This window comes from Mixophyes fleayi, chromosome 6 (genome assembly GCF_038048845.1).
Source record: "Mixophyes fleayi isolate aMixFle1 chromosome 6, aMixFle1.hap1, whole genome shotgun sequence".
Taxonomy (NCBI): Eukaryota; Metazoa; Chordata; class Amphibia; order Anura; family Limnodynastidae; genus Mixophyes; species Mixophyes fleayi.
The window spans coordinates 212,206,447-212,231,097 of NC_134407.1; the positions used below are offsets into that span (position 1 = coordinate 212,206,447).

General features: G+C 39.8%; 4 protein-coding genes across 9 annotated transcripts in view; 2 read left to right on the plus strand and 2 right to left on the minus strand.

The window, feature by feature from the left end:
• Positions 1-24,651, minus strand: part of LOC142159811 (uncharacterized) — a 316,766-nt gene that overhangs the window by 143,871 nt on the left and 148,244 nt on the right. The gene's annotated exons all lie outside the window — the stretch shown is intronic.
• Positions 1-24,651, plus strand: part of LOC142159838 (uncharacterized) — a 196,735-nt gene that overhangs the window by 2,093 nt on the left and 169,991 nt on the right. For 2 of the 3 annotated variants that reach the window (XM_075214631.1, XM_075214632.1), the window contains exons 3-5: positions 1,719-1,910; positions 2,035-2,107; positions 5,785-7,462. In XM_075214631.1, coding sequence (XP_075070732.1) covers positions 1,719-1,910; positions 2,035-2,107; positions 5,785-7,283 — 1,764 coding nt within the window. In that variant the 3' untranslated portion in view covers positions 7,284-7,462. Of the gene's footprint in view, positions 1-1,718; positions 1,911-2,034; positions 2,108-5,784; positions 7,463-24,651 lie in introns of those variants that run through there. The other variant, XM_075214633.1, reaches the window with a different exon arrangement.
• On the minus strand, positions 15,550-23,596 carry LOC142159869 (uncharacterized). The gene is made up of 5 exons (XM_075214706.1): positions 23,491-23,596; positions 19,981-20,081; positions 18,529-18,762; positions 17,465-17,531; positions 15,550-16,934 (listed from the first exon to the last, which is right to left on the minus strand). The coding sequence occupies exons 2-5, from the start codon at positions 20,056-20,058 to the stop codon at positions 15,652-15,654; spliced, it is 1,662 nt and encodes a 553-aa protein (XP_075070807.1). The 5' UTR covers positions 20,059-20,081; positions 23,491-23,596; the 3' UTR covers positions 15,550-15,651.
• LOC142159883 (uncharacterized) overlaps positions 23,750-24,651 on the plus strand; it is a 34,132-nt gene continuing 33,230 nt past the window's right edge. Inside the window, exons 1-2 of one of the 2 annotated variants that reach the window (XM_075214732.1) lie at positions 23,750-23,809; positions 24,355-24,424. The gene's annotated coding sequence lies outside the window, so the exon portion shown is untranslated. Of the gene's footprint in view, positions 24,425-24,651 lie in introns of both variants that reach the window. The other variant, XM_075214731.1, reaches the window with a different exon arrangement.

The following is a 24,651-nucleotide window of genomic DNA, read 5'->3' on the forward strand; positions in this document are numbered from 1 at the left end:
GATCTAAAGAATAATAAAGCATATAAAGAGGTAATAATACACTCAATAGCAATGTAGTGTAACATCATAAACTATAAGAAAACCCTTTCACAGCCATTCGATGTAAGAGGATAGTTATATAGAAACAAGATAGAGGTTTAATGTAACGCTAATGAGTTTGTATGTTGAAGTATAAGAGGTGCTTAAGGTATGGATATAATATGAGTTAACACTGATGAATTTGTTTATAGAAGTAGAAATCTACACGATCGGTCTAGCTGACACCCTGGCTGGGCGGCTATAGGAAAAAGGAAAGAATTTCTGGGCACTTATATGACTTTAAACTTGTACCAATATATCATATATGGATGCTGCTTCCCAATTGTATAAAGAAGACCAGGAAAACAGAGCACTGGGAAATCTGTTACATATTGTGGGACTTAATATAATTTGTAGAATAAGTGACAGGTGGACTAAGGCAAATAAACTATGGAGTTTTAGAGCGAGAGGAAACAAATTGCTAAATTATTTTGACCAAGGCAGTGAGTGGAGCAGTGCATTTCTGGGTGTATCAGATGAAGGTTGTTTCTGGTTATCTGCAGATGTTGTTCACGATTTGTTAAATCGTGTTGTGTAATTGCTTTTTCTTGAACTAAGGGAAGGAAAATCACAAACACATCTGCCCTCCGCACCCCCCCTTGACTGACTGTTAAGACATAGCAAGGCTGATTTAAAAGAATAAGCCACATGTAACCAGATTGGTCAGATGATCTTAAAAACAATGGCTAGTATAATGTCTTAAAATATACATCATTCATCAATAGTTAAACCCAGGTAGTAATAGTTGCTGACAAATTACAGATATGTCAGATGAGGGTCAGATAGAAGAGAAGTTAATGTTGGCTGCAGTTGTAGTTACATAGCTGAGGATGAAACAGAAGAAAGATGATTAGAGCCAATTACAGGAGGCAAATGAGCACATATTTAATATCCTTATGGTCAAGAATACTAGATGATTACATTTGGGTATACTTATTAAAAAATGTAAAAGTTGGTTGGTCATGAAGGGGCAAATCATCTAGTAATAAAGTGTTTAATGTGCTGGTAAGTGATTTGGAGAAAGATGGACATTTTTATTATTGTAAATCTTTTTTTGTTTTTTAAGATTTCTTTTAATTTTATGTATTTGTTTCATTTTGTTATTTTCGTAAACTTATTAACTGGAAAAAAATAGGGAGCATAGCACTGATGGTGACATAGAGACAGTGCAGTATTCAGAGGGAGCAAGAAAACACTTGGCTGCTGAGCATACATGAGTTAGATCTATGTCCACTGGCATTAAGGCCTAGCACACCTGATTGTAGGCCTGAGGCAGGCAGGTAGGTGTCAATGTCCCACATCTCCATATAAGTATTTCTTTTATCTTTGTGTGTTGATTTCCACATGGGTAACTTGCTGTAATGCCTTTTTATTAGTTATTTATTTCTTTTACATTGCAATAATGGTGTATTTTACTCATAAGTAACCTACATGTATTTTGATTTCCCCCATAATACAGAGCTGGGTATTACAATTACAAAGAATAATAAGTACATTTTTTCCCAATATCCTTTATGGTACTTTTTTAAAATGTGTTTTCTAGTGATTCTGACATGCTTATTCTGTTACTGAGCTTTTTATCTGTTCAAAGAGACATATCAGAGAAAAAAAGGTTCTGATGAGGTTGTGTTGTGTTACAGGGCTATGTAATAGTAAAGAAGACATCCGATGAGGTTGTTACACCCAGTAGCCGTCCCCGTGTGTCAGGAGGACTGAGCAGGACCCAGAGCCCCATCACGGTGCCTCCACCTCACTCACTGATACATGAGAGAAACAATGACCAGAGGATTCTAGAACTCACCAACAAGATCATTCAGCTGCTGACTGGAGAGGTGACTGCTGGGAATGGGACATTATACAGTAACACCAGGGGATGTGTCTGGGTGATGACTGTATCATTGTGTGTGTCAGGTTCCTATAAGGTGTCAGGATGTCACTGTCTATTTCTCTTTACAGGAGTGTTCAGAAGCACATAAGGATTTCAACAAGGACGTGATGATGGAGAATCTCCAGTCCCTCACATCACTGGGTAAGTGGAGGTCAGGACTTCTCCCTTTCAAGTAGCTCCGTTGCATTTCCTGGTACTTTGTCCTGCTATAATTGTGATTACCAAACCACCCCTTAACCTTGTCTCTGTTTTGAAATCTCTCCAGCTTTCTATATCCTTTTCTGAGGTTTATATAGGACTTTACTAGTGATGCTCAGGCTCGGTTCCCAGAGAACCGAACACACCCGAACTTAGCAGATCTGAGTACCGAGCCAAGCTGACTGCAACTTTCGCGCACCCTCGGAATTAAAAATGAGGCAAAACGTCATTGTTATGTCCTCGGATTTTGCGAGTTTTGGATTCTATAAGTACCGCCCTCGACGGCGATCCGGCACCATTTCACAGAGTGACACAGAAGGGTAGCACAGTCTGTAGAGCAGTTGGGCAGTGTCATAGGTAGAATAGAAAGAGGAGGGGTAGCAGTGTTCTTCAAAGTCTACAGTGACATTCAGGAGAGCTCCATTGGTAATTGTCATTGCTGAAATACAAATACTAAGGCTGGCAGGCTTGGTGTAAATCTACAGTCATATTGTACGGTGTTATATAGGTTACACACAAAGAGGAGAGCTCCATTGCTAATTGTCATTGTTGAAATACAAATACTTGGGCTGACACACTTGTTTTTCTGAATTTGCAGTCAAATTGTACAGTATTATATAGGTTACACACAAAGAGGAGAGCTCCATTGCTAATTGTCATTGCTGAAATAGAAAAAATAGGTCTGGCAGGCCTGGTCTTCTAAATCTGCAGTCTTTGAAAGTGAATGAAAATAATATTGTGACCTGTGAAGTGGTCAAAATTGACTGCAAATGACTTCAAATTAGTGTTATTGAGATTAATAATAACGTAGGAACAAAACACGAGCAAAATTATGTGATTTTAGCTATTTTTCTAAAATCCAAAATATATGAGGGCGGTTTTGCCAAAACCGCAACACTGGGGTCAGTGAACATCTCTAGACTTTACCAAAAGACTCTTCTTCCCCCATTTCCAGTCTCTAGCAATACGCAGTTTCCTTACTGCCAACTAATATCCCTCTTATCTTAGTGATTTCTGGTACTTTTCCTCTAATACAGCCTAAAGGCTGTGTGGTCATACAGAAATGTGACTAGGAGTAAAAGATAAATAGTGGTACACAACATTAAATAAGTTAAACTGCTACAAGTGAGGAGAAAATAACACAATTGTCCCGTGTACACCTGACCATGCTTCTTCCATTTCTTCTATATTCTGATTTTTTTCTTTCTTCTTTAAAGAGGAACAGAGGAGAGACAGGTACCCAAATAGAGTTCATTGATTTCTATGGAGTAACAGAAGACAGTGTGGGGGACATGCTCTACTTTCCCCAGTTGATACTTTTTTTATTTACCACCTGTCAAAAACAGGACAAAGGGGAGATAGAAACAGAGAATTTAACGGGAGATAAAAAACACAGGGTCCATCTGCTCTGCCCATTTTTATTCCTAAAAACCTCAGATATTATTTGTTGTTTTTTTCTTTTTTTTGGGGGGGGGGGTTCGGATTATAGATAACCTTATGTCTATCATAAGCATGTTTACGTTCCCTTACTGTACCAGCTTCAACTATCTCTCCTGGAATGCTGTTCCACCTATCTACTACCCTTTTCTTGCAGTAACTTGTACTCAAATTTCCCCTACCCCTGCTACCTTCCAAGTTTTATTTTTGCATATCGTCTTGTTCTAATACTTTATCTGTAGAATGCTTTTCCACTTTTTAAACCCTGTAATATATTTTAAAGCTTCTCTCATATTGCCCTCTCCCTACTCTGTCCCACGTCTCAACCCATTTGTTAGGCTAGCGTCCCAAACATAAACTCCTACAACAGGCAGTAGAGGTCTTCGCCTATAGCAGCCGCCTTTCTCGCAGAGCGAGTCTTGCTCACAGGTACTCTGTTTTGATTTAGACATAATTGTTGGATCCGCATAGTAGAAGGGTTTGTATATAATTATTCTTTAGTATCCCATAATAATAGATATTCATAAATAAGGTAAGTGACTAATAACAAAAACAACAAAAAGACATGTAAGAAATAAAAAATGGGAAAAATAATACAACAATAAAAGACACCATTAAGTGCATGCTTGTGACCTATTCAAAGTTGGTGGGTGCTCACATATCTATTACTAAATTATTTTATTATTTTTGTTTCCGTATACAATATTTTTTAATTATCGGAATAATACATTTCATTTACTTAATAACTTTTATAATTTTTAGATTTTTGTAATCTAAATTTTTATTAATTTTCTATTCTATGTTCTATACCTATTTTTATCTTTATTTTTATTATTATGCTTTTATAAGTTTATCAATTTGTGAACATTCTTTTGAATGTAGATACCGGTAATCAGGCAGAGGTCAGGGCAACAAGCGTTCATGCAGAATCCGGTAATCAGGCAGAGGTCAGGGCAACAAGCGTTCATACAGAATCCGGTAATCAGGCAGAGGTCAGGGCAACAAGCGTTCATGCAGAATGCGCTAATCAGGCAGAGGTCAGGGCAACAAGCGTTCATGCAGAATCCGGTAATCAGGCAGAGGTCAGGGCAACAAGCGTTCATGCAGAATCCGGTAATCAGGCAGAGGTCAGTGCAACAAGCGTTCATGCAGAATCCAGTAAACAGGCAGAGGTCAGGGCAACAAGCGTTCATGCAGAATCCGGTAATCAGGCAGAGGTCAGGGCAACAAGCGTTCATGCAGAATCCGGTAATCAGGCAGAGGTCAGGGCAACAAGCGTTCATGCAGAATCCAGTAAACAGGCAAAGGTCACAATTGAAGGTAATCCAATAGAACTGAGAGTCTCAGGAACAAACAGGAGCAGGTCAGCAAACAGGACTCTGAAGCTGTAACCGGCAGGAAGGCTAAGCCCTGCCTTAAATAATAACAATTGGCAATAAGCTTTCTCCTGTAGCAGCCTCACTAATTAAGCACAGAATGCTAATTTTCTGCTGGGGACATATTGCACCTGCCCGACTGACAGCTGTGTCAAGATGCAGCAGTGAGGGCGAAAGCATCCCGGCTGTTGCCCTGGGGACAGCTGGGACGAGGTGGTGGAAATGACGTCCCAGCTGCCATGGCAACAGCCGGGATGCACTACTGCAGAGGGACCAGATGGACCATGGCGGCTCGTGACAATTTTGAGTTCGTTTGGCCTTTACTGGTAAATTTGTTTTCTAGACCAGCACCATCTTTAACTTTTTATGTGTAATTCTGGCGGTATGACCTTCAGAACTGAGCACAGTTGTCTAGGTGGGGTCTGACCAATGACCTACCTAGTGGCATCAACAACTCTCTCGTGCACCTACAAATTACTCTTCTTGTGCAACCTAGCATCCAACTGGTCTTTATCATTGCTATGCTATAGTTTCGGACAACCTTTAAGTCACCTAAAATTGTTACTCCTCAGTAGTTGCCGTTTTTGTGCTGTTAGTACAATATTCAGTGCATTGATTTTTGAGACCCAATTCCATGATTTTGCATGTTTTGGTATTAGACTATAGTTACCACATTCTTAACCATTCCTCTAATATACCTAGATCATCAATAATTTTGGCCGCCCTCCCTCTGGTGGGTTTGCCCCTTTAGATATATGTTAGATTACTAAAATGTAACCATAATCATAATGATTTTTTTCCCTACAGAGTTACATGAGCATGCAAAGCCGCAACATTCATCTGATATTATTAAGGAGGAATTGGACTCCTCTGAGGAAGGCAATCTCTCCGACACAGACATTAATACACCCACTGAAAATACAGAGACAGATTACACTTTAGTGAAAATTAAGGAGGAGTCAGACTCGTGTGAAGAAAGAAACCTCACCGACACTGACACACCTTATACATCTACTCATACTAAGGAGGAATCAGTTTCTGGTGATGAAGATCTCGAGACTGATTACATTTCCATTCATATTAAAGAGGAATCTGTTTCAGAAGAAGAAGGAAATTTAACAGACACTGATCTAAATACACAAACAGATTCAACGTCATCTCATACTGAGGAAACCAATGTACAGAAAGGAAATAGAAGTTGTTCAGCAAAGTTCAAACAGTGTGATAAAAAACTAAGTCAGCCAAACTCTACGTCCTGCCAAGGACCACAGAGTACAGAGAAGACGTACAACTGCCAGGAGTGCAAGAAAAGCTTCACCAAGAGCTCTGATTTTCTAAAACATCAGCTCATTTATAAAGGACCACACTCGCTTGCTTGTTCGGAATGTGGTAAATGTTTTGCAAAGAAGACACAGCTGGTTAAACATCAGAGGATTCACACAAGACCAAAGCCTTATACTTGTTCTGAGTGTGAGAAATCTTTTCCCCTGAAGTCACTGCTTATAACACATCAGAGGATTCATACAGGGGAGAAGCCGTTTTCTTGCACAGATTGTGGAAAGTGTTTTGCCCAGCAATCCTCTCTCATTAAACATTTGAGGTCTCATTCAGGAGAGAAACCATATTCTTGCTCTACGTGTGGGAAGAATTTTAGCAGTAGTACAAACCTTATTCTGCATCACAGAATCCATACAGGAGAGAAACCATTTGTTTGTTCAGACTGTGGGAAAGGCTTTGGCCAGAAATCGCTGCTTATCATACATCAGAGAACCCATACAGGAGAGAAACCGTATTCCTGTACTGAATGTGGGAAATTTTTCACCAGCAAGTCCCCTTTTGTTAGACATCAGAGAATTCACACTGGTGAGAAGCCTTTTGCGTGTTCTGAGTGTGGGAAGTGTTTTAACCAGAAGTCACTGCTCATAAAACATCAGAGAGTGCATACAGGAGAGAAACCTTTTTCATGTCCTGAATGTGGGAAATGTTTTGCCCAAAAGACGTCTCTTGTTAAACATGTGAGGACTCATTCAGGGGAAAAACCGTATTCTTGCTCTGAATGCGGGAAGTGCTTTTCCCGTAGCACCCATCTTACTGTACACCAGAGGATTCATTCAGGGGAGAAACCATTTACATGTTCTGAATGTGGGAAATCTTTTAACCAGAAATCAGTTCTCATTACTCATCAGAGGACTCACACAGGCGAAAGACCATATCCCTGCTCTGAATGTGGGAAGTGTTTTACTCGTAGCACTCACCTTCTTTTACACCAGAGAGTCCACTCATTAGAGAATTCATTGACTCCTTAAGGGCCCATACCAGTCCGAGATAATGGTCCAGACTAAAATTGTGCTCAAAAACCATGTGAAACTGGGCAAACAGACACAATTTATTTTTAATCAAGTTATGTTGCTGAATAATAAAATGCCTGTAAATGTTTGTAAGTAGCCAGGGTGGATATTACTGTAAATAAACACCAATAACATTACTTAATGTTTCATTATATAAGAAAACAGTCAATATTACATGACCTTTTTTGTTTATTTGCCCTCTTAATAAATAAACTTGTGTGCTTTCTTATTCTATACAATCGCTCTGAAGAAAAGAGCTTTTCAGAGATCTTTTCTAGTTCAGTCTAGTACTGTAAAGTGGTGTATCCTGAAATATTTTTTATGTTTAACCCTGTCACCACTGAGGCTTTTCTTACCCCTGTGCTGAACCTATTTTGGCACTTGTTATGCTGGTCATATTCCAACATTAATATCAGTTACTTATTAGTGTAGTAGCCACATAAATTATACCTTGCTTTTTCAGAAAACTTTGAATTTTAAAAAAATTACAATTCGCTTTTCTGGCAGAAAATACATACCCAAAATGGCCAAACAAGTGTGTTTTTATTGTAAGAAAGTGAACTAAAAGCAAATGTGTGGGTTTGTTTTGTTTAAACACCACCAACAAGAAATACTTTTGTTGGTGGCGTCCCCTCTTTCAAATGAGGGTACCTTTATTTCTGTTGACGCTAGGAAGGGGGAGATCCTCGGCAGATCCCTGACTTAATTATTTATGTATTGTAGGGTTTAATTGTCTTGTGATCACACACAATAAGTTCTTACTCTTTGTTTGAAAGAGGGGACACCCTTCCTTCAATCGATGGTGCCCCTGAGTCTGTCGGTGCAAGCATGGGGGGGGGGATTCTGGCATTTTTAGTGTCCTCTCCCAATCCCCTGCACTATCGATTATTTCTCTGTAGTGCTGTGGCTGACAGGGGACCGCTCAGTGATGTCATCATGCATTGGCACAATGACTTCATCATTCCCTGCCTCTTCTCCCACCCCAATCGACAGGAAACACTAGTGGGGATGGGTATTATTTTTACTGCTTTGAACCCCTTTAGTAGTAGGTACATGTTGGACTTGTTTTGAGCACTTTTGTGTTCTAGGTGGAGGCGGTGGTAATCTGTATCCCAATGCATGGGATACCGACACTGACTATACCTACAAAGAAAAAAAACAGTAAAATCACGACATAATTAAAATCTACACTTACCTTCACACCAATGGAGGACATTACTGAAAGAACTGCTATATGATTGCTGGAAAATCCGAAGATGCTGAATGCCGGTGCTTCATTGTGACGTCACCGAAGACAACAACATGTACATTTAAAGAGGTATGTTAACGTTCGGATTAGAGTTTAGAGTTTCGCTACGTCAAACATCGTGTCTTGTCAGTAACGCCAAAGTAAACTGCCGGCATCCAGCATCTTCAGATTCTGTAGCAGTTGTATAGCGGTGATGTCCTCCGTCGGTGTTAAGGTAAGTATATTATAATTATCTTGTGATTTCACTGTTCATGTTTTTATCGTAGCTATAGTCTGTGTGGGTATCACAAGCATCAGGATATCGTACCCAACCCGGTGGAGGACACGTCCCACTCGTCCTTAGCACTGAAGGAGTTTGTGGTTGATTTAGATCAGGCCTGTCCAACCTGCGGCCCTCCAGATGTTTGTGAAACTACAAGTCCCAGCATGCCCTTCCAGCTATCAACTGGTTGTCTACCGGCAAAGCATGCTGGGGCTTGTAGTTTCCCAACACCTGGAGGGCCGCAGGTTGGACAGGCCTGGTTTAGATTTTGCTCCTTGAGAAGAAAACTCATTTTACTTATATAACAACTTTTCAAGGGAGATAGAATTACTATTTAGATAAGGGTTGGCCCTAAGGCATCTTCAAAGTAACAAGAATGTATTATACCAAGTTGGTAAAGAAGAAAGGCATACACACAAGATGCAAAGTTTATTCTGTAGATTAGAGGTTGTGCTTTATTTTTATACCTACATCACTTTATGAAATTAAACAATATAAAGAGCTTTGTTTAAGAAAAAGTAAGGGTCAGCACGTTTACAATAAATTTTGATGATCCATTTGTGCTTAATCTTTACAGCTGGAAAAGCCGGTTATGTTTGTGCCTAACTTTGGGTGCCAGTTTCAAGTAGGTTCACGCATAACAATTCTCTGCACAACATTTAGGTACAACCGTACATCTTGTGAGTTGACAGTTGGGTGTAGAATTCCAAAGAAGCTAAAACCAGTAACCACAAAAAATAAACAGTTAAACAGTACAAACTCTACAAATTGATACAGAATAAAATTCAACAAAAAAGGCTATACATATACATGCAGTGGTCATGGAAATATTATTAGTGTCGGTGAGAAGTTAAACTCTGAGGATTATCTTCCGCACCGAGTCCTTTAATCCATTTTATATAACGTATAATTGACACAGAATGGCCCAAATAAGATAGTGGTGTCTAACTTGTAGAATAATATTCTTACAAAAATCTGCTATTGAGGGTGCTGCTTCCTTTAGTATAGATTTTACTGGCAAAAAAGGAGAGAGAAAGAAATACAAACTAGGGAAGGCACTCCTCATGTGTAGTCAGTAGTAATTGTAATGAGGATTAGTATATTCCAAAATTCTTTCTTAATGGTTTATATTGCTCATAGACATGTGATAAATGAAGAAAACAGGCATTAAAACAACATTTTATTTGTAGGAGTTAAAATTGTATATATTAAGCGAAATATTAAAACTTAGTGGTGTAAATCTATATATATATATATATATATATATATATATCTATCTCAGGTAATCCTCTTTGTAAGGCTCTTATTACGAGTAATATAAATGGTATGATGCAAAATTTGTATAGCCGAATATTACAATAATATACAAAATATACGCTATATTTGATCAATACATCTTTTCTAATGCAAAGCACATTGTTACGTGTGACTTATTAAAAGAATCTGCACGGACAAATGATTTGTGCTGTTCCGTACAGCTATAGCTGTTTGTCTGGATCAGGTTACTTGCATCAAACAAATGCTCTAACTAGAATAGATTTATGTTGTTAATCCTGTTATGGAATTCAAAGCTGGATGAATTGTAAACACTCCTGAGATGACAGAGATCTATTATTATGTGAAAAGTAATTTATATAGCTGAAATCTTTATCTCATTTTCTTATTCTAATGATATCTATCCAGCTTGTCTAATGTTGAGCATGTTACTAAATATAGCTTGTTCAAAGATGTGATTTCAAGTTGCCAGAGTCTGCACAGGCAGCTAATTAGTGCTGCCTGACAGGGCTTTAGCTAGTTATCTAAACCAAGTTGCTAGCACCAAACAAACACTCGTTCAAGGCAAGGATCTATTATTGTGAGCTGTATTTTAGCTGGAGGTAAATATTCTAAACACTCCTTTAATAGAGCCTACTTATCTGAGCTAAGTCATTTAACAAGCACTTGCTAAAAACCTGACGTACGTTTCGCTGTAGAATAGTGAAGCAATTGTTTAATTTATTTCTAACTAACCTAAACTATCAATTAAGCTAAACTAAAAAAATCACCTAAACACTACCTACAGGAGATATAAGGGGTTCATTTGTTTAATTTTATTGAAACCATAGATGCTTAGAATGACTGCGAGACTAACGAATTACCGGGAGACCTGCCAGACTCCTAAGAAAAGTGGACAATTCTCCTATAGAACACATACCTGCCAAAGGTAAGTGGAGACATCCCGCAAATCTCACAAACGAGTCCAGTCCACCTCGGTAAAAAGGGGTGTGATAAAGTAAATTTTGTTAGTTGTGTACTAGACAAGTCCGGATATTTCCCACTGAACCATCTCTCTCCTTCTCTTTGAGGTTCACTCCATCCACCTCTTACAACCTGACCAACTCCACATTGCCATTATCTATCTTCTCCCAGGACCCATCTCCCAATTAATTGTTCAATTTCATTACCTGGCTTCCACACTTCCTCTCCTCGGACCTCCCTACCCTCATCCTGGGAGACTTCCACATCCAGTTTGATGATCCAACTCCCTCCTAAACCCGCGTCAATCTGGCTTTCAAACCCTATATTGTACCAAAACTGCCCTCACCAAGGTCACTAATGACTTCCTTACTGCAAAATCTAAAGGATAAGTTTTTCCCTTCTCATCTTCTAGACTTCTCTGCCTCATTCAACACAGCTGACCACCCCTCCTCTTGCAATCTCTCCACTCCATCTGTAGCTGTCACACTGCCCTCACATGGTTCAACTCCCACCACACTAACCACTCCTTCTCTGCCTCAACCCTTGTCTCCTCTATTCCCCCTACCGGTCAGCATTCTCTAAGGATCCACATTTGGCCCCCTGCTCTTCTCCCTCTACACTTCTTCCCTCAGTGATCTCTTTGGCCTCCAATATCATCTCTATGCTGAAGACACCCAAATTTATATTTCCTGTCTATAAATGCACATTACCTAGATCTCTCTAATAGACACGCACTGTTACTCTTTATTAGAGAGATCTAGGTACTGTGCATTTATAGACACGCACTGTTACTCTTTATTAGAGAGATCTAGGTGCTGTACATTTATAGACACGCACTGTTACTCTTTATTAGAGAGATCTAGGTACTGTGCATTTATAGACACGCACTGTTACTCTTTATTAGAGAGATCTAGGTACTGTGCATTTATAGACACGCACTGTTACTCTTTATAAATGCACAGTACCTAGATCTCTCTAATAAAGAGTAACAGTGCGTGTCTATAAATGCACAGTACCTAGATCTCTCTAATAAAGAGTAACAGTGCGTGTCTATAAATGTACAGCACCTAGATCTCTCTAATAAAGAGTAACAGTGCGTGTCTATAAATGCACAGTACCTAGATCTCTCTAATAAAGAGTAACAGTGCTTGTCTATAAATGCACAGTACCTAGATCTCTCTAATAAAGAGTAACAGTGCTTGTCTATAAATGCACAGTACCTAGACATCTCTACTGCACAGTATCAGGATGTCTCAATAAATGCACAGATATCTCATACTTACCAACTTTGAATAGTTGGTTTCCGGGAGCCTGCCATGGGATGGGGGCGGGGCTCCAAAATGCGCATCATTTTGGACCCGCCCTCATGACGCGTCATTTGACAGCGGGGGGGCAGGGGCAAATGCCGCAATTCACCGGGAATCGCGGCGTTTGGGACCTAATTCTGCCCACTTCACTAGGAAGTGGGCACTTCCTAGTGAAGTGGGCAGATCTGGGAGATTGCCAAACTTTCCCGGGAGTCCGTGAGACTCTCGCAAAATGCGGGAGTCTCCCGGACATATCGGGAGAGTTGGCAAGTATGAGATATCTCTAACGCAGGATGTCTCTGCAGTATCTGCTGTTTGCACCTACTGGTTTCTGGGACTAATATGTATTAGACATGATGCATTCTCTGTCTCCATCATGTGTATGCATCTGCAGGGACAGAATTAGGGCCTGTGCAGTGTTGGTAGAGCTGTGTGTATCGGGATGTACTACGTACAAGATCCTGTTCCTCACCCAGCTGTCCGTAGCAGTGATATAGTTACAGGCAGCACAGTGGCCTAGTGGTTAGCACTTCTGCCTCACAGTGCTGGGGTCATGAGTTCAATTCCCGACCATGGCCTTATCTGTGTGGAGTTTGTATGTTCTCCCTGTGTTTGCGTAGGTTTCCTCCGGGTGCTCCGGTTTCCTCCCACACTCCAAAAACATACTGGTAGGTTAATTGGCTGCTATCAAAAATTGACCCTAGTCTCTGTCTCTCTCGCTGTGTGTGCGTATATGTTAGGGAATTTAGAGTGTAAGCTCCAATGGGGCAGGGACTGATGTGAATGAGTTCTCTGTACAGCACTGCAGAATCAGTGGCGCTATATAAATAAATGGTGATGATTACATGGGTCACACTGTAATTTCCTGTAGTCTCACCATGTTTGCATTCTGACCTCTTGTGATGTCTGTTATAAAATTAATGCAGTATGTATTTATTACTCTCACTTTGGCTATAACATTGTATAATATAGGGATAAGTATTTTCTATGTGCTCTCCTAATGTCAGCGAGCCCATGTAATGTGTACATATAGTCCTCTTCTTTCTGTGCTAAATATGGAGGCGTGTGTTGCAACTCTTGTGAGGTAAAAATGGAGGTTCACATGTACAATCGCTTCACCAGAGCAGTCCTGATTTTTACCTAATAACCCCTATTTCTGGCAGCCAAAAGGGTATTGGTCTTGCAATGTATGGGTGTATGGGTGTTGTCAGGGTAAATTCAGTGGCAATGGGGAATGGTGGGTGTGGCTGTGGCTCATTGGGGGCGTGCCTAGCAGGTTTAAAGTGCTAAGTCACTCCCCTACAGAGAAACACCCTGCATTACCATTGGTAGAAATGAGCAGCATTTCATTTTTTGGTGTGTGGAGTTAACACAAAGAATACATTGCGCTGTATTATATGAAGCCTACTAGGACATGCATTTTTTACTATGAAAACAAATGTTTACAAAGTTTTATTGCTGTTACAAGCTGGTTCTGGGTATGTGGGTGTAAGTACGCCTGCTGTAAACCTGGCATATATGCTACACACACAGTTCTGGACGCATCATGAGATAAATGAAATACGCTATTTTTGCGTGCGCATGTGTGGAAGAAGTTGCGTTCTACTCTGCGTCTCGGGCCCCTCAATGCACAATAGACTCATCTGGGCAAATAGAATAACAGGTTTAAACTCTTTATTTGTCTGTTATTTCTCCGTCACTCCAGGAGGAATTGTATGGCGATACATGTTCTTGCAATACCTGGAAATAGCAACACTCATAGTGAAAACCTTTCCCATCCTGTTCGTGACTGGACCCGACCCGGAGGCCTGGAGCTCTGAAAGAATGTACCATTGTTTTTACCCCATATATGTATCTTGTTTGCAACAGATTAAGACGCTCCACAGGTTGCACTATTAACGTCATCCTATTCCAGAAATTAGAGGCCAGCTGCTTAATGCACTGGGATATTTCTCCTAATGAGGATTTCTAATTATTGTCACATTGTTGAGAGTGAGTCTGATTCAATATGTGATTAGCGTCTGACCGGAGTGACCTGTTTGCCATTGCTTTGGGATATTAATTATTTCTTAATGAACGACATCCCTACACAATATATCAGGCTCTGGGTGTTCTGATGATATACACTTGGGGGTATATTTACTAAAATGAGGGTTTGCAAAAGTGGAGATGTTGGCTATAGCAACCAATCAGATTGTCATTTTGTAGAATGTACTAAATAAATGATAGCTAGAATCTGATTGGTTGCTATAGGCAACATCTCCACTTTTCAAAACCGCAGTTTAGTAAATATACCTCTTGAACTGCTTGATGGATCCTTTCTACCTAGATATTCATTATATACTGTGCATAGCATTCTAGTTCGGTTTATAAAAGACATTATATATTATTTGTTTTATCCATATCTGTTGTGGATTAATAAATACTTTCATGCAGTGATTTGTGGGACATATTTACTTTTTTTTTTTGCTTGTTTATTTAAGGAAGGTTATCATTTTAGCTTTTTTAAACCAGTAGCAATGTATATTATCTGTTGTGTTGTATATATTTGTGTGGTGGAGCTTTGGTGGCTCTTTTATACAGTTGTTCAAGTTTAAATTCTGTATATTGTTATTTTTAGCACCACTATACGGGTCTGGTTTACCCTTTCCTCCTTTTACACAGAGCACGGGCCACCGATATGGAGGAGAAACAGCCGGTAACATCATACCTGTGAGCACCATTTCTGAGGGGGTAGGGGCTCTGCCTAGGGCGCTCCCAAAGCTAGCGCTGGCCCTGAATGCATGGTATGCCTTTATGAGTGCCCTGTTTTTGTTGGGGTGCTGCATAGACCTATGGATTTATTTATCACAGGGAGAAAAACCCTAGATCCTGTGAAAATTGGAGTTTTCATAGGATTTAGGGCTTCTCCATATTTAACAAAGGCCCGGGGTGGTGGAGACTATTACTAATGATACACCAGGATCTGCTTTGCAAGTGAAAGCTTATTTTACAAGTACCGTCGCTGTAATCCTACTGTTATCGCCAGCTGACTCATTAATCAACTTCCTAAATCAACAACAGATATGTTTATTGTTATATCTGTAATTATTCCTTTTTAACTGCTACACAGTTTACAAAAAAATAAGTATTTTAAATGGTAATTATATAATCAAAAAAAAAACAGACTCTACATGCAAAATTTAATAATTTTAGAGAACCAGCTACAGTCAATATATACAGGTATTTCAGTGATCAGCAGAACATGTGGTCATTTTCTTAGAGATGGTTTTAATTGTGGCTTTTCAGGTGGTTATTAAGAACAGTCTTTTTCGTAAAACTCTTTCCACACTGAGTACATGAATATGGTTTTTCTCCAGTGTGAATTCTCCAGTGTGTCATCAGGGATGACTTCTGACTAAAACATTTTCCACAACACGAGCAGGAATACGGTTTTTCTCCTGTGTGGATTCTCTCGTGTAGTATAAGGTGTGTGCTGCGGCTAAAACATTTCCCACATTCAGAGCACGAGTACGGCTTCACACCTGTGTGAATCCTCTGGTGTAGGCTGAGATGTGCACTACGGCTGAAACACTTCCCACATTCTGCACAAGAAAATGGCTTTTCTCCCGTGTGAATCCTTTGATGTAGAATAAGGTTTGTGCTACAACTGAAACACTTCCCACAATCAGGACAAGAATACGGTTTCTCCCCCGTGTGGATTCTCTGGTGCAAGCTGAGTTTCGAGCTGCTGATAAAACACTTCCCACACTGAGTGCAAGAGTAAGGCTTTTCTCCTGTGTGAGTCCTATAATGTGTAATTAGAAGTGACTTCTGGTTAAAAGATTTCCCACAAACAGAACATGCATATGGTTTCTCCCCGGTATGTATTCTCTGATGTCTAGAAAGCAGTGAGTTAGAGGCAAAATATTTTCCACAGTCAGAACATATAACAGCATGTGAACCTCTATGAACCATCCGATGTTCCAGAAGCTCTGTATTATTGGTAAAACATTCTTGACATTCTAAGCATATATACATATCTGTGCTTCCTGGGGGCAGGCGAGAGGCAGAAGCGGATTTATAGTTGAACATTTCATCATGTCCCTTGAACATTACTGAAACACTTCCACTTTGCACATCACTATCTCCTTTACCGTACATGTCAATATTAGAATGTGAATAATCAGTCTCAGTATAGATGTCAGTGTCTGTGAGTATGTCTTCTTCACATGATATTGCTTGCTCCATAGTAGGAGTAGATTGCGTATTATTGATGGATGTAGAAAGGTCAGGCTCACTGTCCTTTACTGCTTCACATGAAACCGATTCATCCTTAAAACAAAATGTTTGTACCGCATGTTTACCTTCAGTGGGTGTACAAATGTTGGTGTCGGCGAGATCTCCCTCTTCACATGAGACAGATTCCTTCTTAACCTGTTTAGATGTATATTGTGTATGCTCTGTAGTTATATAAATGTTAGTGTAGGCGAGATCTCCATCTTCACATGGGACCGATTCTTCTTTTACACCAGTAGATGTAGATTTATTCACTTTACGTTCAGGTAGATCTACTGGAAGGAAATTGATCATAGTTAGAATCACACACAGTTTAGAACTGGAATTATAGGAAAAAAATGTAAACAATCAGAGTGAAGGGGAAACTGTCTTTTTGTTTTGTATACATATATGGGCATTTATATTGCCACGCAGCTGGTACCACATACAATATGGGATATACCGAGCGCGGGCTTATTGCCAAGCAGCTGGTACCATATATAATGTGGGATATACAGAGCGCGGGCTTGTTTTTTCTCTAAGCGTGCATGTGTCCATTTCTCCTCCTAGAATAGTACTACACGACCACTGGACTGACCAAGAAGTGTAGGTAATTGAAGAACATCATGAAAGGTGTATGCCGCTCTGTGTCACTGGTCAAGTTGTGTTTCTTTCAGTTCAGGACTCAATAACTATTTCACCTATAACACCATATTAACGGCGTTCTGATCCCAATGTTACAAAACCGTACATAGGATCAAGGATCTGACACGTATACTGATGATGTCTGCTTTACCACAAATAGGACGGAGCAAACTTCTCTTACCCGATGAAGTGAGGGGTGGACGATTCTCCATCATCACGTCCTTGTCTCCTACTAAATACTTCCACTCCTGAGAAACAGACAATGACATTTTATTCCAGTGGTTTGTAACCTGTTTTTGTGGCCAGGTCCTAAATTAAACATGAGTCATCTCAGGAACAATGGTTCTGTTACAATTAACCAAATATTTTGTTCCAATTATTTAATGATTATTTGCAAGTGAAGTAACTGGTTGTTTAAAACAATATAAAAATTGAACATTGAACAAAAACATTGAAAGGGCCTGTACCAAGAGCACTCCCCTCTATCTCACATTAAAGACATTTCCGGTCACTTCCAGAATACCAGGACAAACGTTTCCAAACACTGCACAATAACAATAACACAAGTTCCAATGTGCATTTACTCCAGAAATACTTGGCAGATACCACCAGATTTAGATCACATTCCACACTGCAGTAACTTGCTCATAAAGCTGATGCCAGATTCAGATGATAAAATGACATAATAGGTTTTATTGAAAGCAACTCAGGAAATCGTAATTTAGACTTGTCACAATGTGTGGAAGTTCTGTTTTCTTATTTTATTCATTCTATTTCCAACCAAACTCTAGAGAAGGTTGGTGGCATATCCCAGGTTACTTAGACCCTGTGTTCCTCAAGCCATAATCTTTCATCACATTGTGTTGTCTCTAGAAGCACTGTGTTTCTTTACAGACTAACGGGAGATAACAACTGTCATATAAATGGATGAACATGTGGGAGAGGATGAATAGAGTGAAGTGACATTGTTGAGTAAAAAAACATAGTGAGTACTCTGGGGACAGACAGTAGGCATACTAGGACAAACAGATACCTTTTGTTTCTGCTATGACTCACAGGTTAAGAACTTTTATTTTATCGAAACCTGAGGCCAAGGCCACTGAGAGGGAGCTTGGACCACATGGGCAAAAGAGTACTCACAGGGCATTTGGTTGTGGACCAATAATAAGCCGCAAACTTTCTATGTAATCTATAACTGCTGGTGCTCTGCCTGCCCTCCTGAGGCCCTGTGTAACACACACATACCCCGGTGTTACTGTATAATGTCCCATTCCCAGCAGTCACCTCTCCAGTCAGCAGCTGAATGATCTTGTTGGTGAGTTCTAGAATCCTCTGGTCATTGTTTCTCTCATGTATCAGTGAGTGAGGTGGAGGTTCCATGATGGGGCTCTGGGTCCTGCTCCATCCTTCTGACACACGACCACGGCGCCTGCAGGATGTCACGTGGTCTCCTTTTTCTTTCTTCACAACAGTGTAATCCTACATGTTAACAGACACATGGCAAATAACACTAATTTTACCTGTCAACTGCTCAAAGTTATCATAGTATTCTATATTGTACAAAGGTTTAATCTCGTACAAAATGGTTTAGGATGAAACAGAACTAATAACACCAACATAAAAGATTGCACTGAACAAGATAAAAATATAAAGAACAAATCAGATTTCTAGAACCAGCACAAGTTCAACACTCTACAATGACAAAACACAATACAATACCAATACACAATGGCACATGGAGTTTAAGTGAGGATATGATTTATGTCTCTTAAGATTATGTAGTTTACCCCTCTTGGTATTTCCCTCTACCTAACAGAGGGTGGTAAAGCAATAGATGGTTGGTTTGAGGGATTGTGAAGAAGTTCATGAGACCACTTTCAAAGTGTCTAAGCTTATGTTTATCTTTTGCACTGGAGTTGCGTTTCCATACTGGATGTTCAGCTCAAGCAGAATGTTTTCTGTCGTCAATGGAGCCTGTTTCTGCAGTTGTAACACACACACTTCTAAACTTCTGTAAACCGATAGTGATCTGAGCAATTCAAACTGGATCATTATTGGGCACTGCGGTAGTTATTGGGCCACATGTGGTGATACTGGTCCAATTGTTAGATATTTTAGCGTGTGTGGCCGGCATCTCACACCTGGGTAATTATTGGAGTGAATTCACGGCTGATTTCTACTTATATTCAGAGATTTCCCCTGAAGGGAGTAGGTATTTCAGATGGAAATTTCTATGGCCGGTTATAACTCTCAGAAACAATTCCTGGAACTATAAAATTAAGCATTTTGCTGCAGAGAAGGTGATTGCTCGTTATGGATGCTCTCTTAACGAGCAAGATTAGTAATTTTATCCTGTACAGCAATTGACAAGTGAGGTGGGTTTTGCTTTTTGTTTTATAATTAAGAACCTGTTGCAAGCAAGACACAGTAATCTCTTCATATAGGACATTTTTATTATCAATTAAATGTACTGAATTTTCCCATCTCTATAATCCATCAGGGAGAACTAATTAGGATTTCTCCAGCAAGCCGACTCAGTGGTAAGCAGAATTTTTATAGAATTTCTCTGGCAAATTGTGAAGACGTAGAAGTTCCCCTCTACATGACTGTACATGTACCTACCTACTGGTACCATGAACCAATCCTGATCTAAAGACATAACAGTGATGTCACTGTGACATTCCCAGAATCCCTCACCTCACCAGTCAGGACAAAGATGATCTCCAGGGTGAGATTTAATATCCTCTCAGACATGTGACTCCTGTCCTTGTCCATCCTCAGCGACTCAGTCAGGTCATCTACGTAACGTATAGTAATAAACATTATTCATGACCATATGACCTGGGAACTTTAAATGGCAATTGGAACCAAATCTAGATAGTGTGTGTAATAGAAGAATAAAACCAAGTGCAATTAGTAAAATTCGCATTACAGTGTTCCCTCTACATATAAACCCCCTTTATAAAGCCACTACAATTAGTATACTCTTGGAAGGAAAGTGCACCAAAATGTATTAATCGTTGTAGCCACTTTATAAGGGCAATCCCTCTATAACATCTGCTTGGCCTGTGATTTAAGCTGCAGTTATAAAGAAGGAATACTATATATATATATATATATATATATATGACATGAATACAGCTACATCCAACGTGTATTATATCTGACTGAGCAATCCAACTCCCATTTATATATTGTATGTTATATATGAGTGCAGGAATTTAACTCGCTCCATGCGTATAATATGTGACCGACAGGAATAAAACTAGCTTCAATAAGTATAATGTGTATTATATGTGGCTGACAGGAATATAACCAACACCAATGTGTATTATATGTGACTGACAGGAATATATCCAGCTCCAATGTGTATAATGTGTATTATATGCGACTGACAGGAATATAACCAGCTCCAATGTGTATAATGTGTATTATATGTGACTGACAGGAATATAACCAACCCCAATGTGTATAATATGTGACTGACAGGAATATAACCAACACCAATGTGTATTATATGTGACTGACAGGAATATAACCAGCTCCAATGTGTATAATGTGTATTATATGCGACTGACAGGAATATAACCAACACCAATATGTATAATGTGTATTATATGTGACTGACAGGAATATAACCAACCCCAATGTGTATAATATGTGACTGACAGGAATATAACCAACACCAATGTGTGTTATATGTGACTGACAGGATTATTATTAACCCACTTTAATCTGGATTTCACTTCCTTCACTCCACTGAAACCTTTGGCATCCTTCCTTCATCTCTAATTTCTTCTGCTGTCTCTCGGCCATCTCATCTTGGATGTCCCAATGCTTTCTTAAGCTTAATATTTCTAAGACTGGAATAATCATCAACCCCCCCCCCCCCTCTCTGTTGACAACAATACACTCTTCTCTGTTCCTCATCTCCCCCCTTCCCTTCAAACCTCATTCAGGGCCTCTCTAAATCCTACCACTTCCACCTACAGAATATATCCAAGATATGACACTTTCTCACCATGCAATCTGCCAAAACTTATTCACTCTCTTATAATCTCTCACCTTGATTACTGTAGCATCCTCTTCCCTGACCAATGCCAAGTGCCCCATTGCCCCTCTTCAGTCTATCCTCAGTGCTACTGCCTATTGCTCTCTCTCTCTCTCTCTCTGCCAGTCGCTACACTGGCTCCCCGTGGCCGACAGAATTAAATTTAAATTAAATTCTCAACCTCACCTACTGAGCCCACAGTCGATCCTCCCCCGCTACATCTCCAACCTCACCTCTCCCCACATTCCTTACCGCCCCCTCCGGCCGGCAGCCATATCACTACCACACTTATTACCTTCTCCCTCCAGGACTTCACCCCAGGGCTGCTGCTCACCTGTGGAACGATCTCCCATGCCTTATTAGATTAGCCTCCACTCTCCAAGTCTTCGAACGTGCCCTTAAAACTAATTTCTGTATTCAAGCATATCAGCCCTACTCTGAACTCCTATCCCTCAGCTCTCATCTTCACTCCCCTACTTGGCACCATCCTATTTGTGTCCTCCCCTTCTCTTTAGGATGTAAGCTCTCAGGACCAGGGCCCTCTTTCATTGTGTTCTCCTTCCACCCTATGTACTTGTAGGTCTGCTTCCCTAGCCCTATTTACTTGAGCCCAGGCCAACTTCACATTAGACATTACTATCACTATCACTCACTGTCTTGTAAATAACTTAAGCTGCATTACCAAGTGATCTGTGTCTAATCTGTTATTTACTAGATGTCTGGTCTTTGAATAATTATGTTTAGTTTTATAATGTATTATGGATCATTGCTGTCTGTGTATTCTATACTACTGTTAATTTCATGTATGGCGCTGCAGACCTTTTGTGGCTGGTGATTTATAAATAAAAATATATATAGGGCAGAACGGTGGCTAAGTGGTTAGCACTTCTGCCTTACATCACTGGGGTCATGAGTTCAATTCCCAACCATGGCCTTATCTGTGTGGAGTTTTTATGTTCTCCCCGTGTTTGCGTGGGTTTCCTCCGGGTGCTCCGGTTTCCTCCCACACTCCAAAAAAAACATACTTGTAGGTTAATTGGCAGTTAACAAAATTGACCCTAGTCTGTCTGTGTGTGTGTGTGTGTGTGTGTGTGTGTGTATATGTTAGGGAATTTAGACTGTAAACCCCAATAGGTCAGGGACTGATTTGAGTGAGTTCTCTGTACAGCGCTGCAGAATTAGTGGCGCTATATAAAAAAATGGTAATAATAATAATATATCACAAGTCCTTTTATGCACCACTGTACAGAGAATATGTAATAATTCACATCAGTCCATGCCCTATTGGAGCTTACGGTTTACTTTCTCTACTGTGAGTGCACATATCACCATTTTGTCTGCAGCCAATTAACCTACGCAAACACAGGAAGAATATACAAACACACAGATAGGGCCCATATTGTAATCATCAAACAATAATTGTAATAACACCAGCTCCAATGTGTATAATGTGTATTATATGTGACTGACAGGAATATAACCAGCTCCAATGTGTATAATGTGTATTATATGTGACTGACAGGAATATAACCAGCTCCAATGTGTATAATATGTGAGTGACAGGAATATAACCAGCTCCAATGTGTATAATGTATATTATATGTGACTCACAGGAATATAACCAGCTCCAATATGTATAATGTGTATTGTATGTGACTGACAGGAAAATAACCAGATCCAATGTGTATAATGTATATTATATGTGACTGACAGGAATATAACCAGCTCCAATGTGTATAATGTGTATTATATGTGACTCACAGGAATATAACCAGCTCCAATGTGTATAATGTATATTATATGTGACTCACAGGAATATAACCAGCTACAATGTGTATAATGTGTATTATACGTGACTGACAGGAATATAACCAGCTCCAATGTGTATAATATGTGAGTGACAGGAATATATCCAGCTCCAATGTGTATAATATGTGACTCACAGGAATATAACCAGCTACAATGTGTATAATGTATATTATATGTGACTGACAGGAATATAACCAGCTCCAATGTGTATAATGTGTATTATATGTGTTTGAGATCATCTCTTTCCACCAAAATTTTAGCATAGACACTATGGATGATTAATAAGATGTATAAGCCTTATACAAGGTGAGTTGTGTGGTAATAATATGAACAGTATCAGCTCTCACCTATAACACACCGGTCTCCAGCTCTGCTGTGATATGGTGAAAACTAGATCCCCTTGTGACATCACCCGGTCATGTGACTGCTGTAGTCACGTGATACACAGGGGAGGCTTCTGCTGCTATATTCCTGTGTAGCTATGACAGTAATTGTGACATCATCAGGTCATGTGACTGCTGTGGTCACGTGGTACACAGGTTCTTGTGTAGCTATGACAGTAATTGTGACATCACCAGGTCATGTGACTGCTGTGGTCACGTGATACACAGAGGAGGCTGCTGCTGTCTATGTTCCTGTGTAGCTATGACAGTAATGGTGAATCAGGTGAACTAATATTTTTACTGAATTCAGATGGAGGAATTGTCCTCTCTGTCAGGTTTATTCAGTGTGATCTGCTGTACAGACATTAATCCCAGAGAAGAGTCTTACACCCAGGACACATTGTAGTGTATCAGCTGGTTACATGGCAGCAAATTGTATATTATAACAGTGTGACTGAGTATTCCCCAAGCTGCAGTGTATGTGCTGTGTGTTTTAGTGTAATCACTAAGTGATATATAATTAGTAATGGACAGTGATCATCCTACTTGTGCTGTGGCTTTGCTGTAGTCATTTTCTGACTCCCATAGTGAATTGCAGAGTGGGTCCTATCCCAACAATGGAGGGTGGGAAATGTACTGATTGCTTTCAGATTGCAGTACTTTCAAAGCAATACAATAAAAGTAAAGAACGGGTTCTGTTCAAATGCTGATTGAACATATTGCTAAAGATAACTATTGGAAGCGAAGTAACATATTATCTTATTTACTTGTTTTTGCAATAAAAGATTAATATATATTTTTAATGTCTTCGGTGACTTCACAATCCAGCCACAGCATCTTCGGATTTACCAGCCGTCGCATACCAGACCCTTCGGGAATCAACACCGTCGCTGTGAAGGTAAGTGTATATTTTAATCATGTGGTTATTTTACTATTCAGCTTTTTTTTTTTTGTAGGAATAGTTTTTGTCGGTATCCCAAGCATGGGGATACCGATTACCACCTCAACCTGTCGCTTTGCGGATGATAACCCGAGGTCTGCAATCTTTGTACCTCTAGCAATTTACATAACTCCTTCATTAATCCCGACATGAAGGAGGTTCCCTAAGCTGTTAGGATCTCTTTT

What these genes read in the sequence shown, in the direction of transcription:
- LOC142159869 (XM_075214706.1), bottom strand. Translation starts at nt 20,058, where the DNA reads ATGGACAAGGACAGGAGTCACATGTCTGAGAGGATATTAAATCTCACC. An exon ending in TCTTTGTCCTGACTGGTGAG is followed by an intron (nt 18,763 to 19,980) that starts GTGAGGGATTCT and finishes GTTAACATGTAG; the next exon opens with GATTACACTGTTGTGAAGAA. An exon ending in CATTATACAGTAACACCGGG is followed by an intron (nt 17,532 to 18,528) that starts GTATGTGTGTGT and finishes TCTGTTTCTCAG; the next exon opens with GAGTGGAAGTATTTAGTAGG.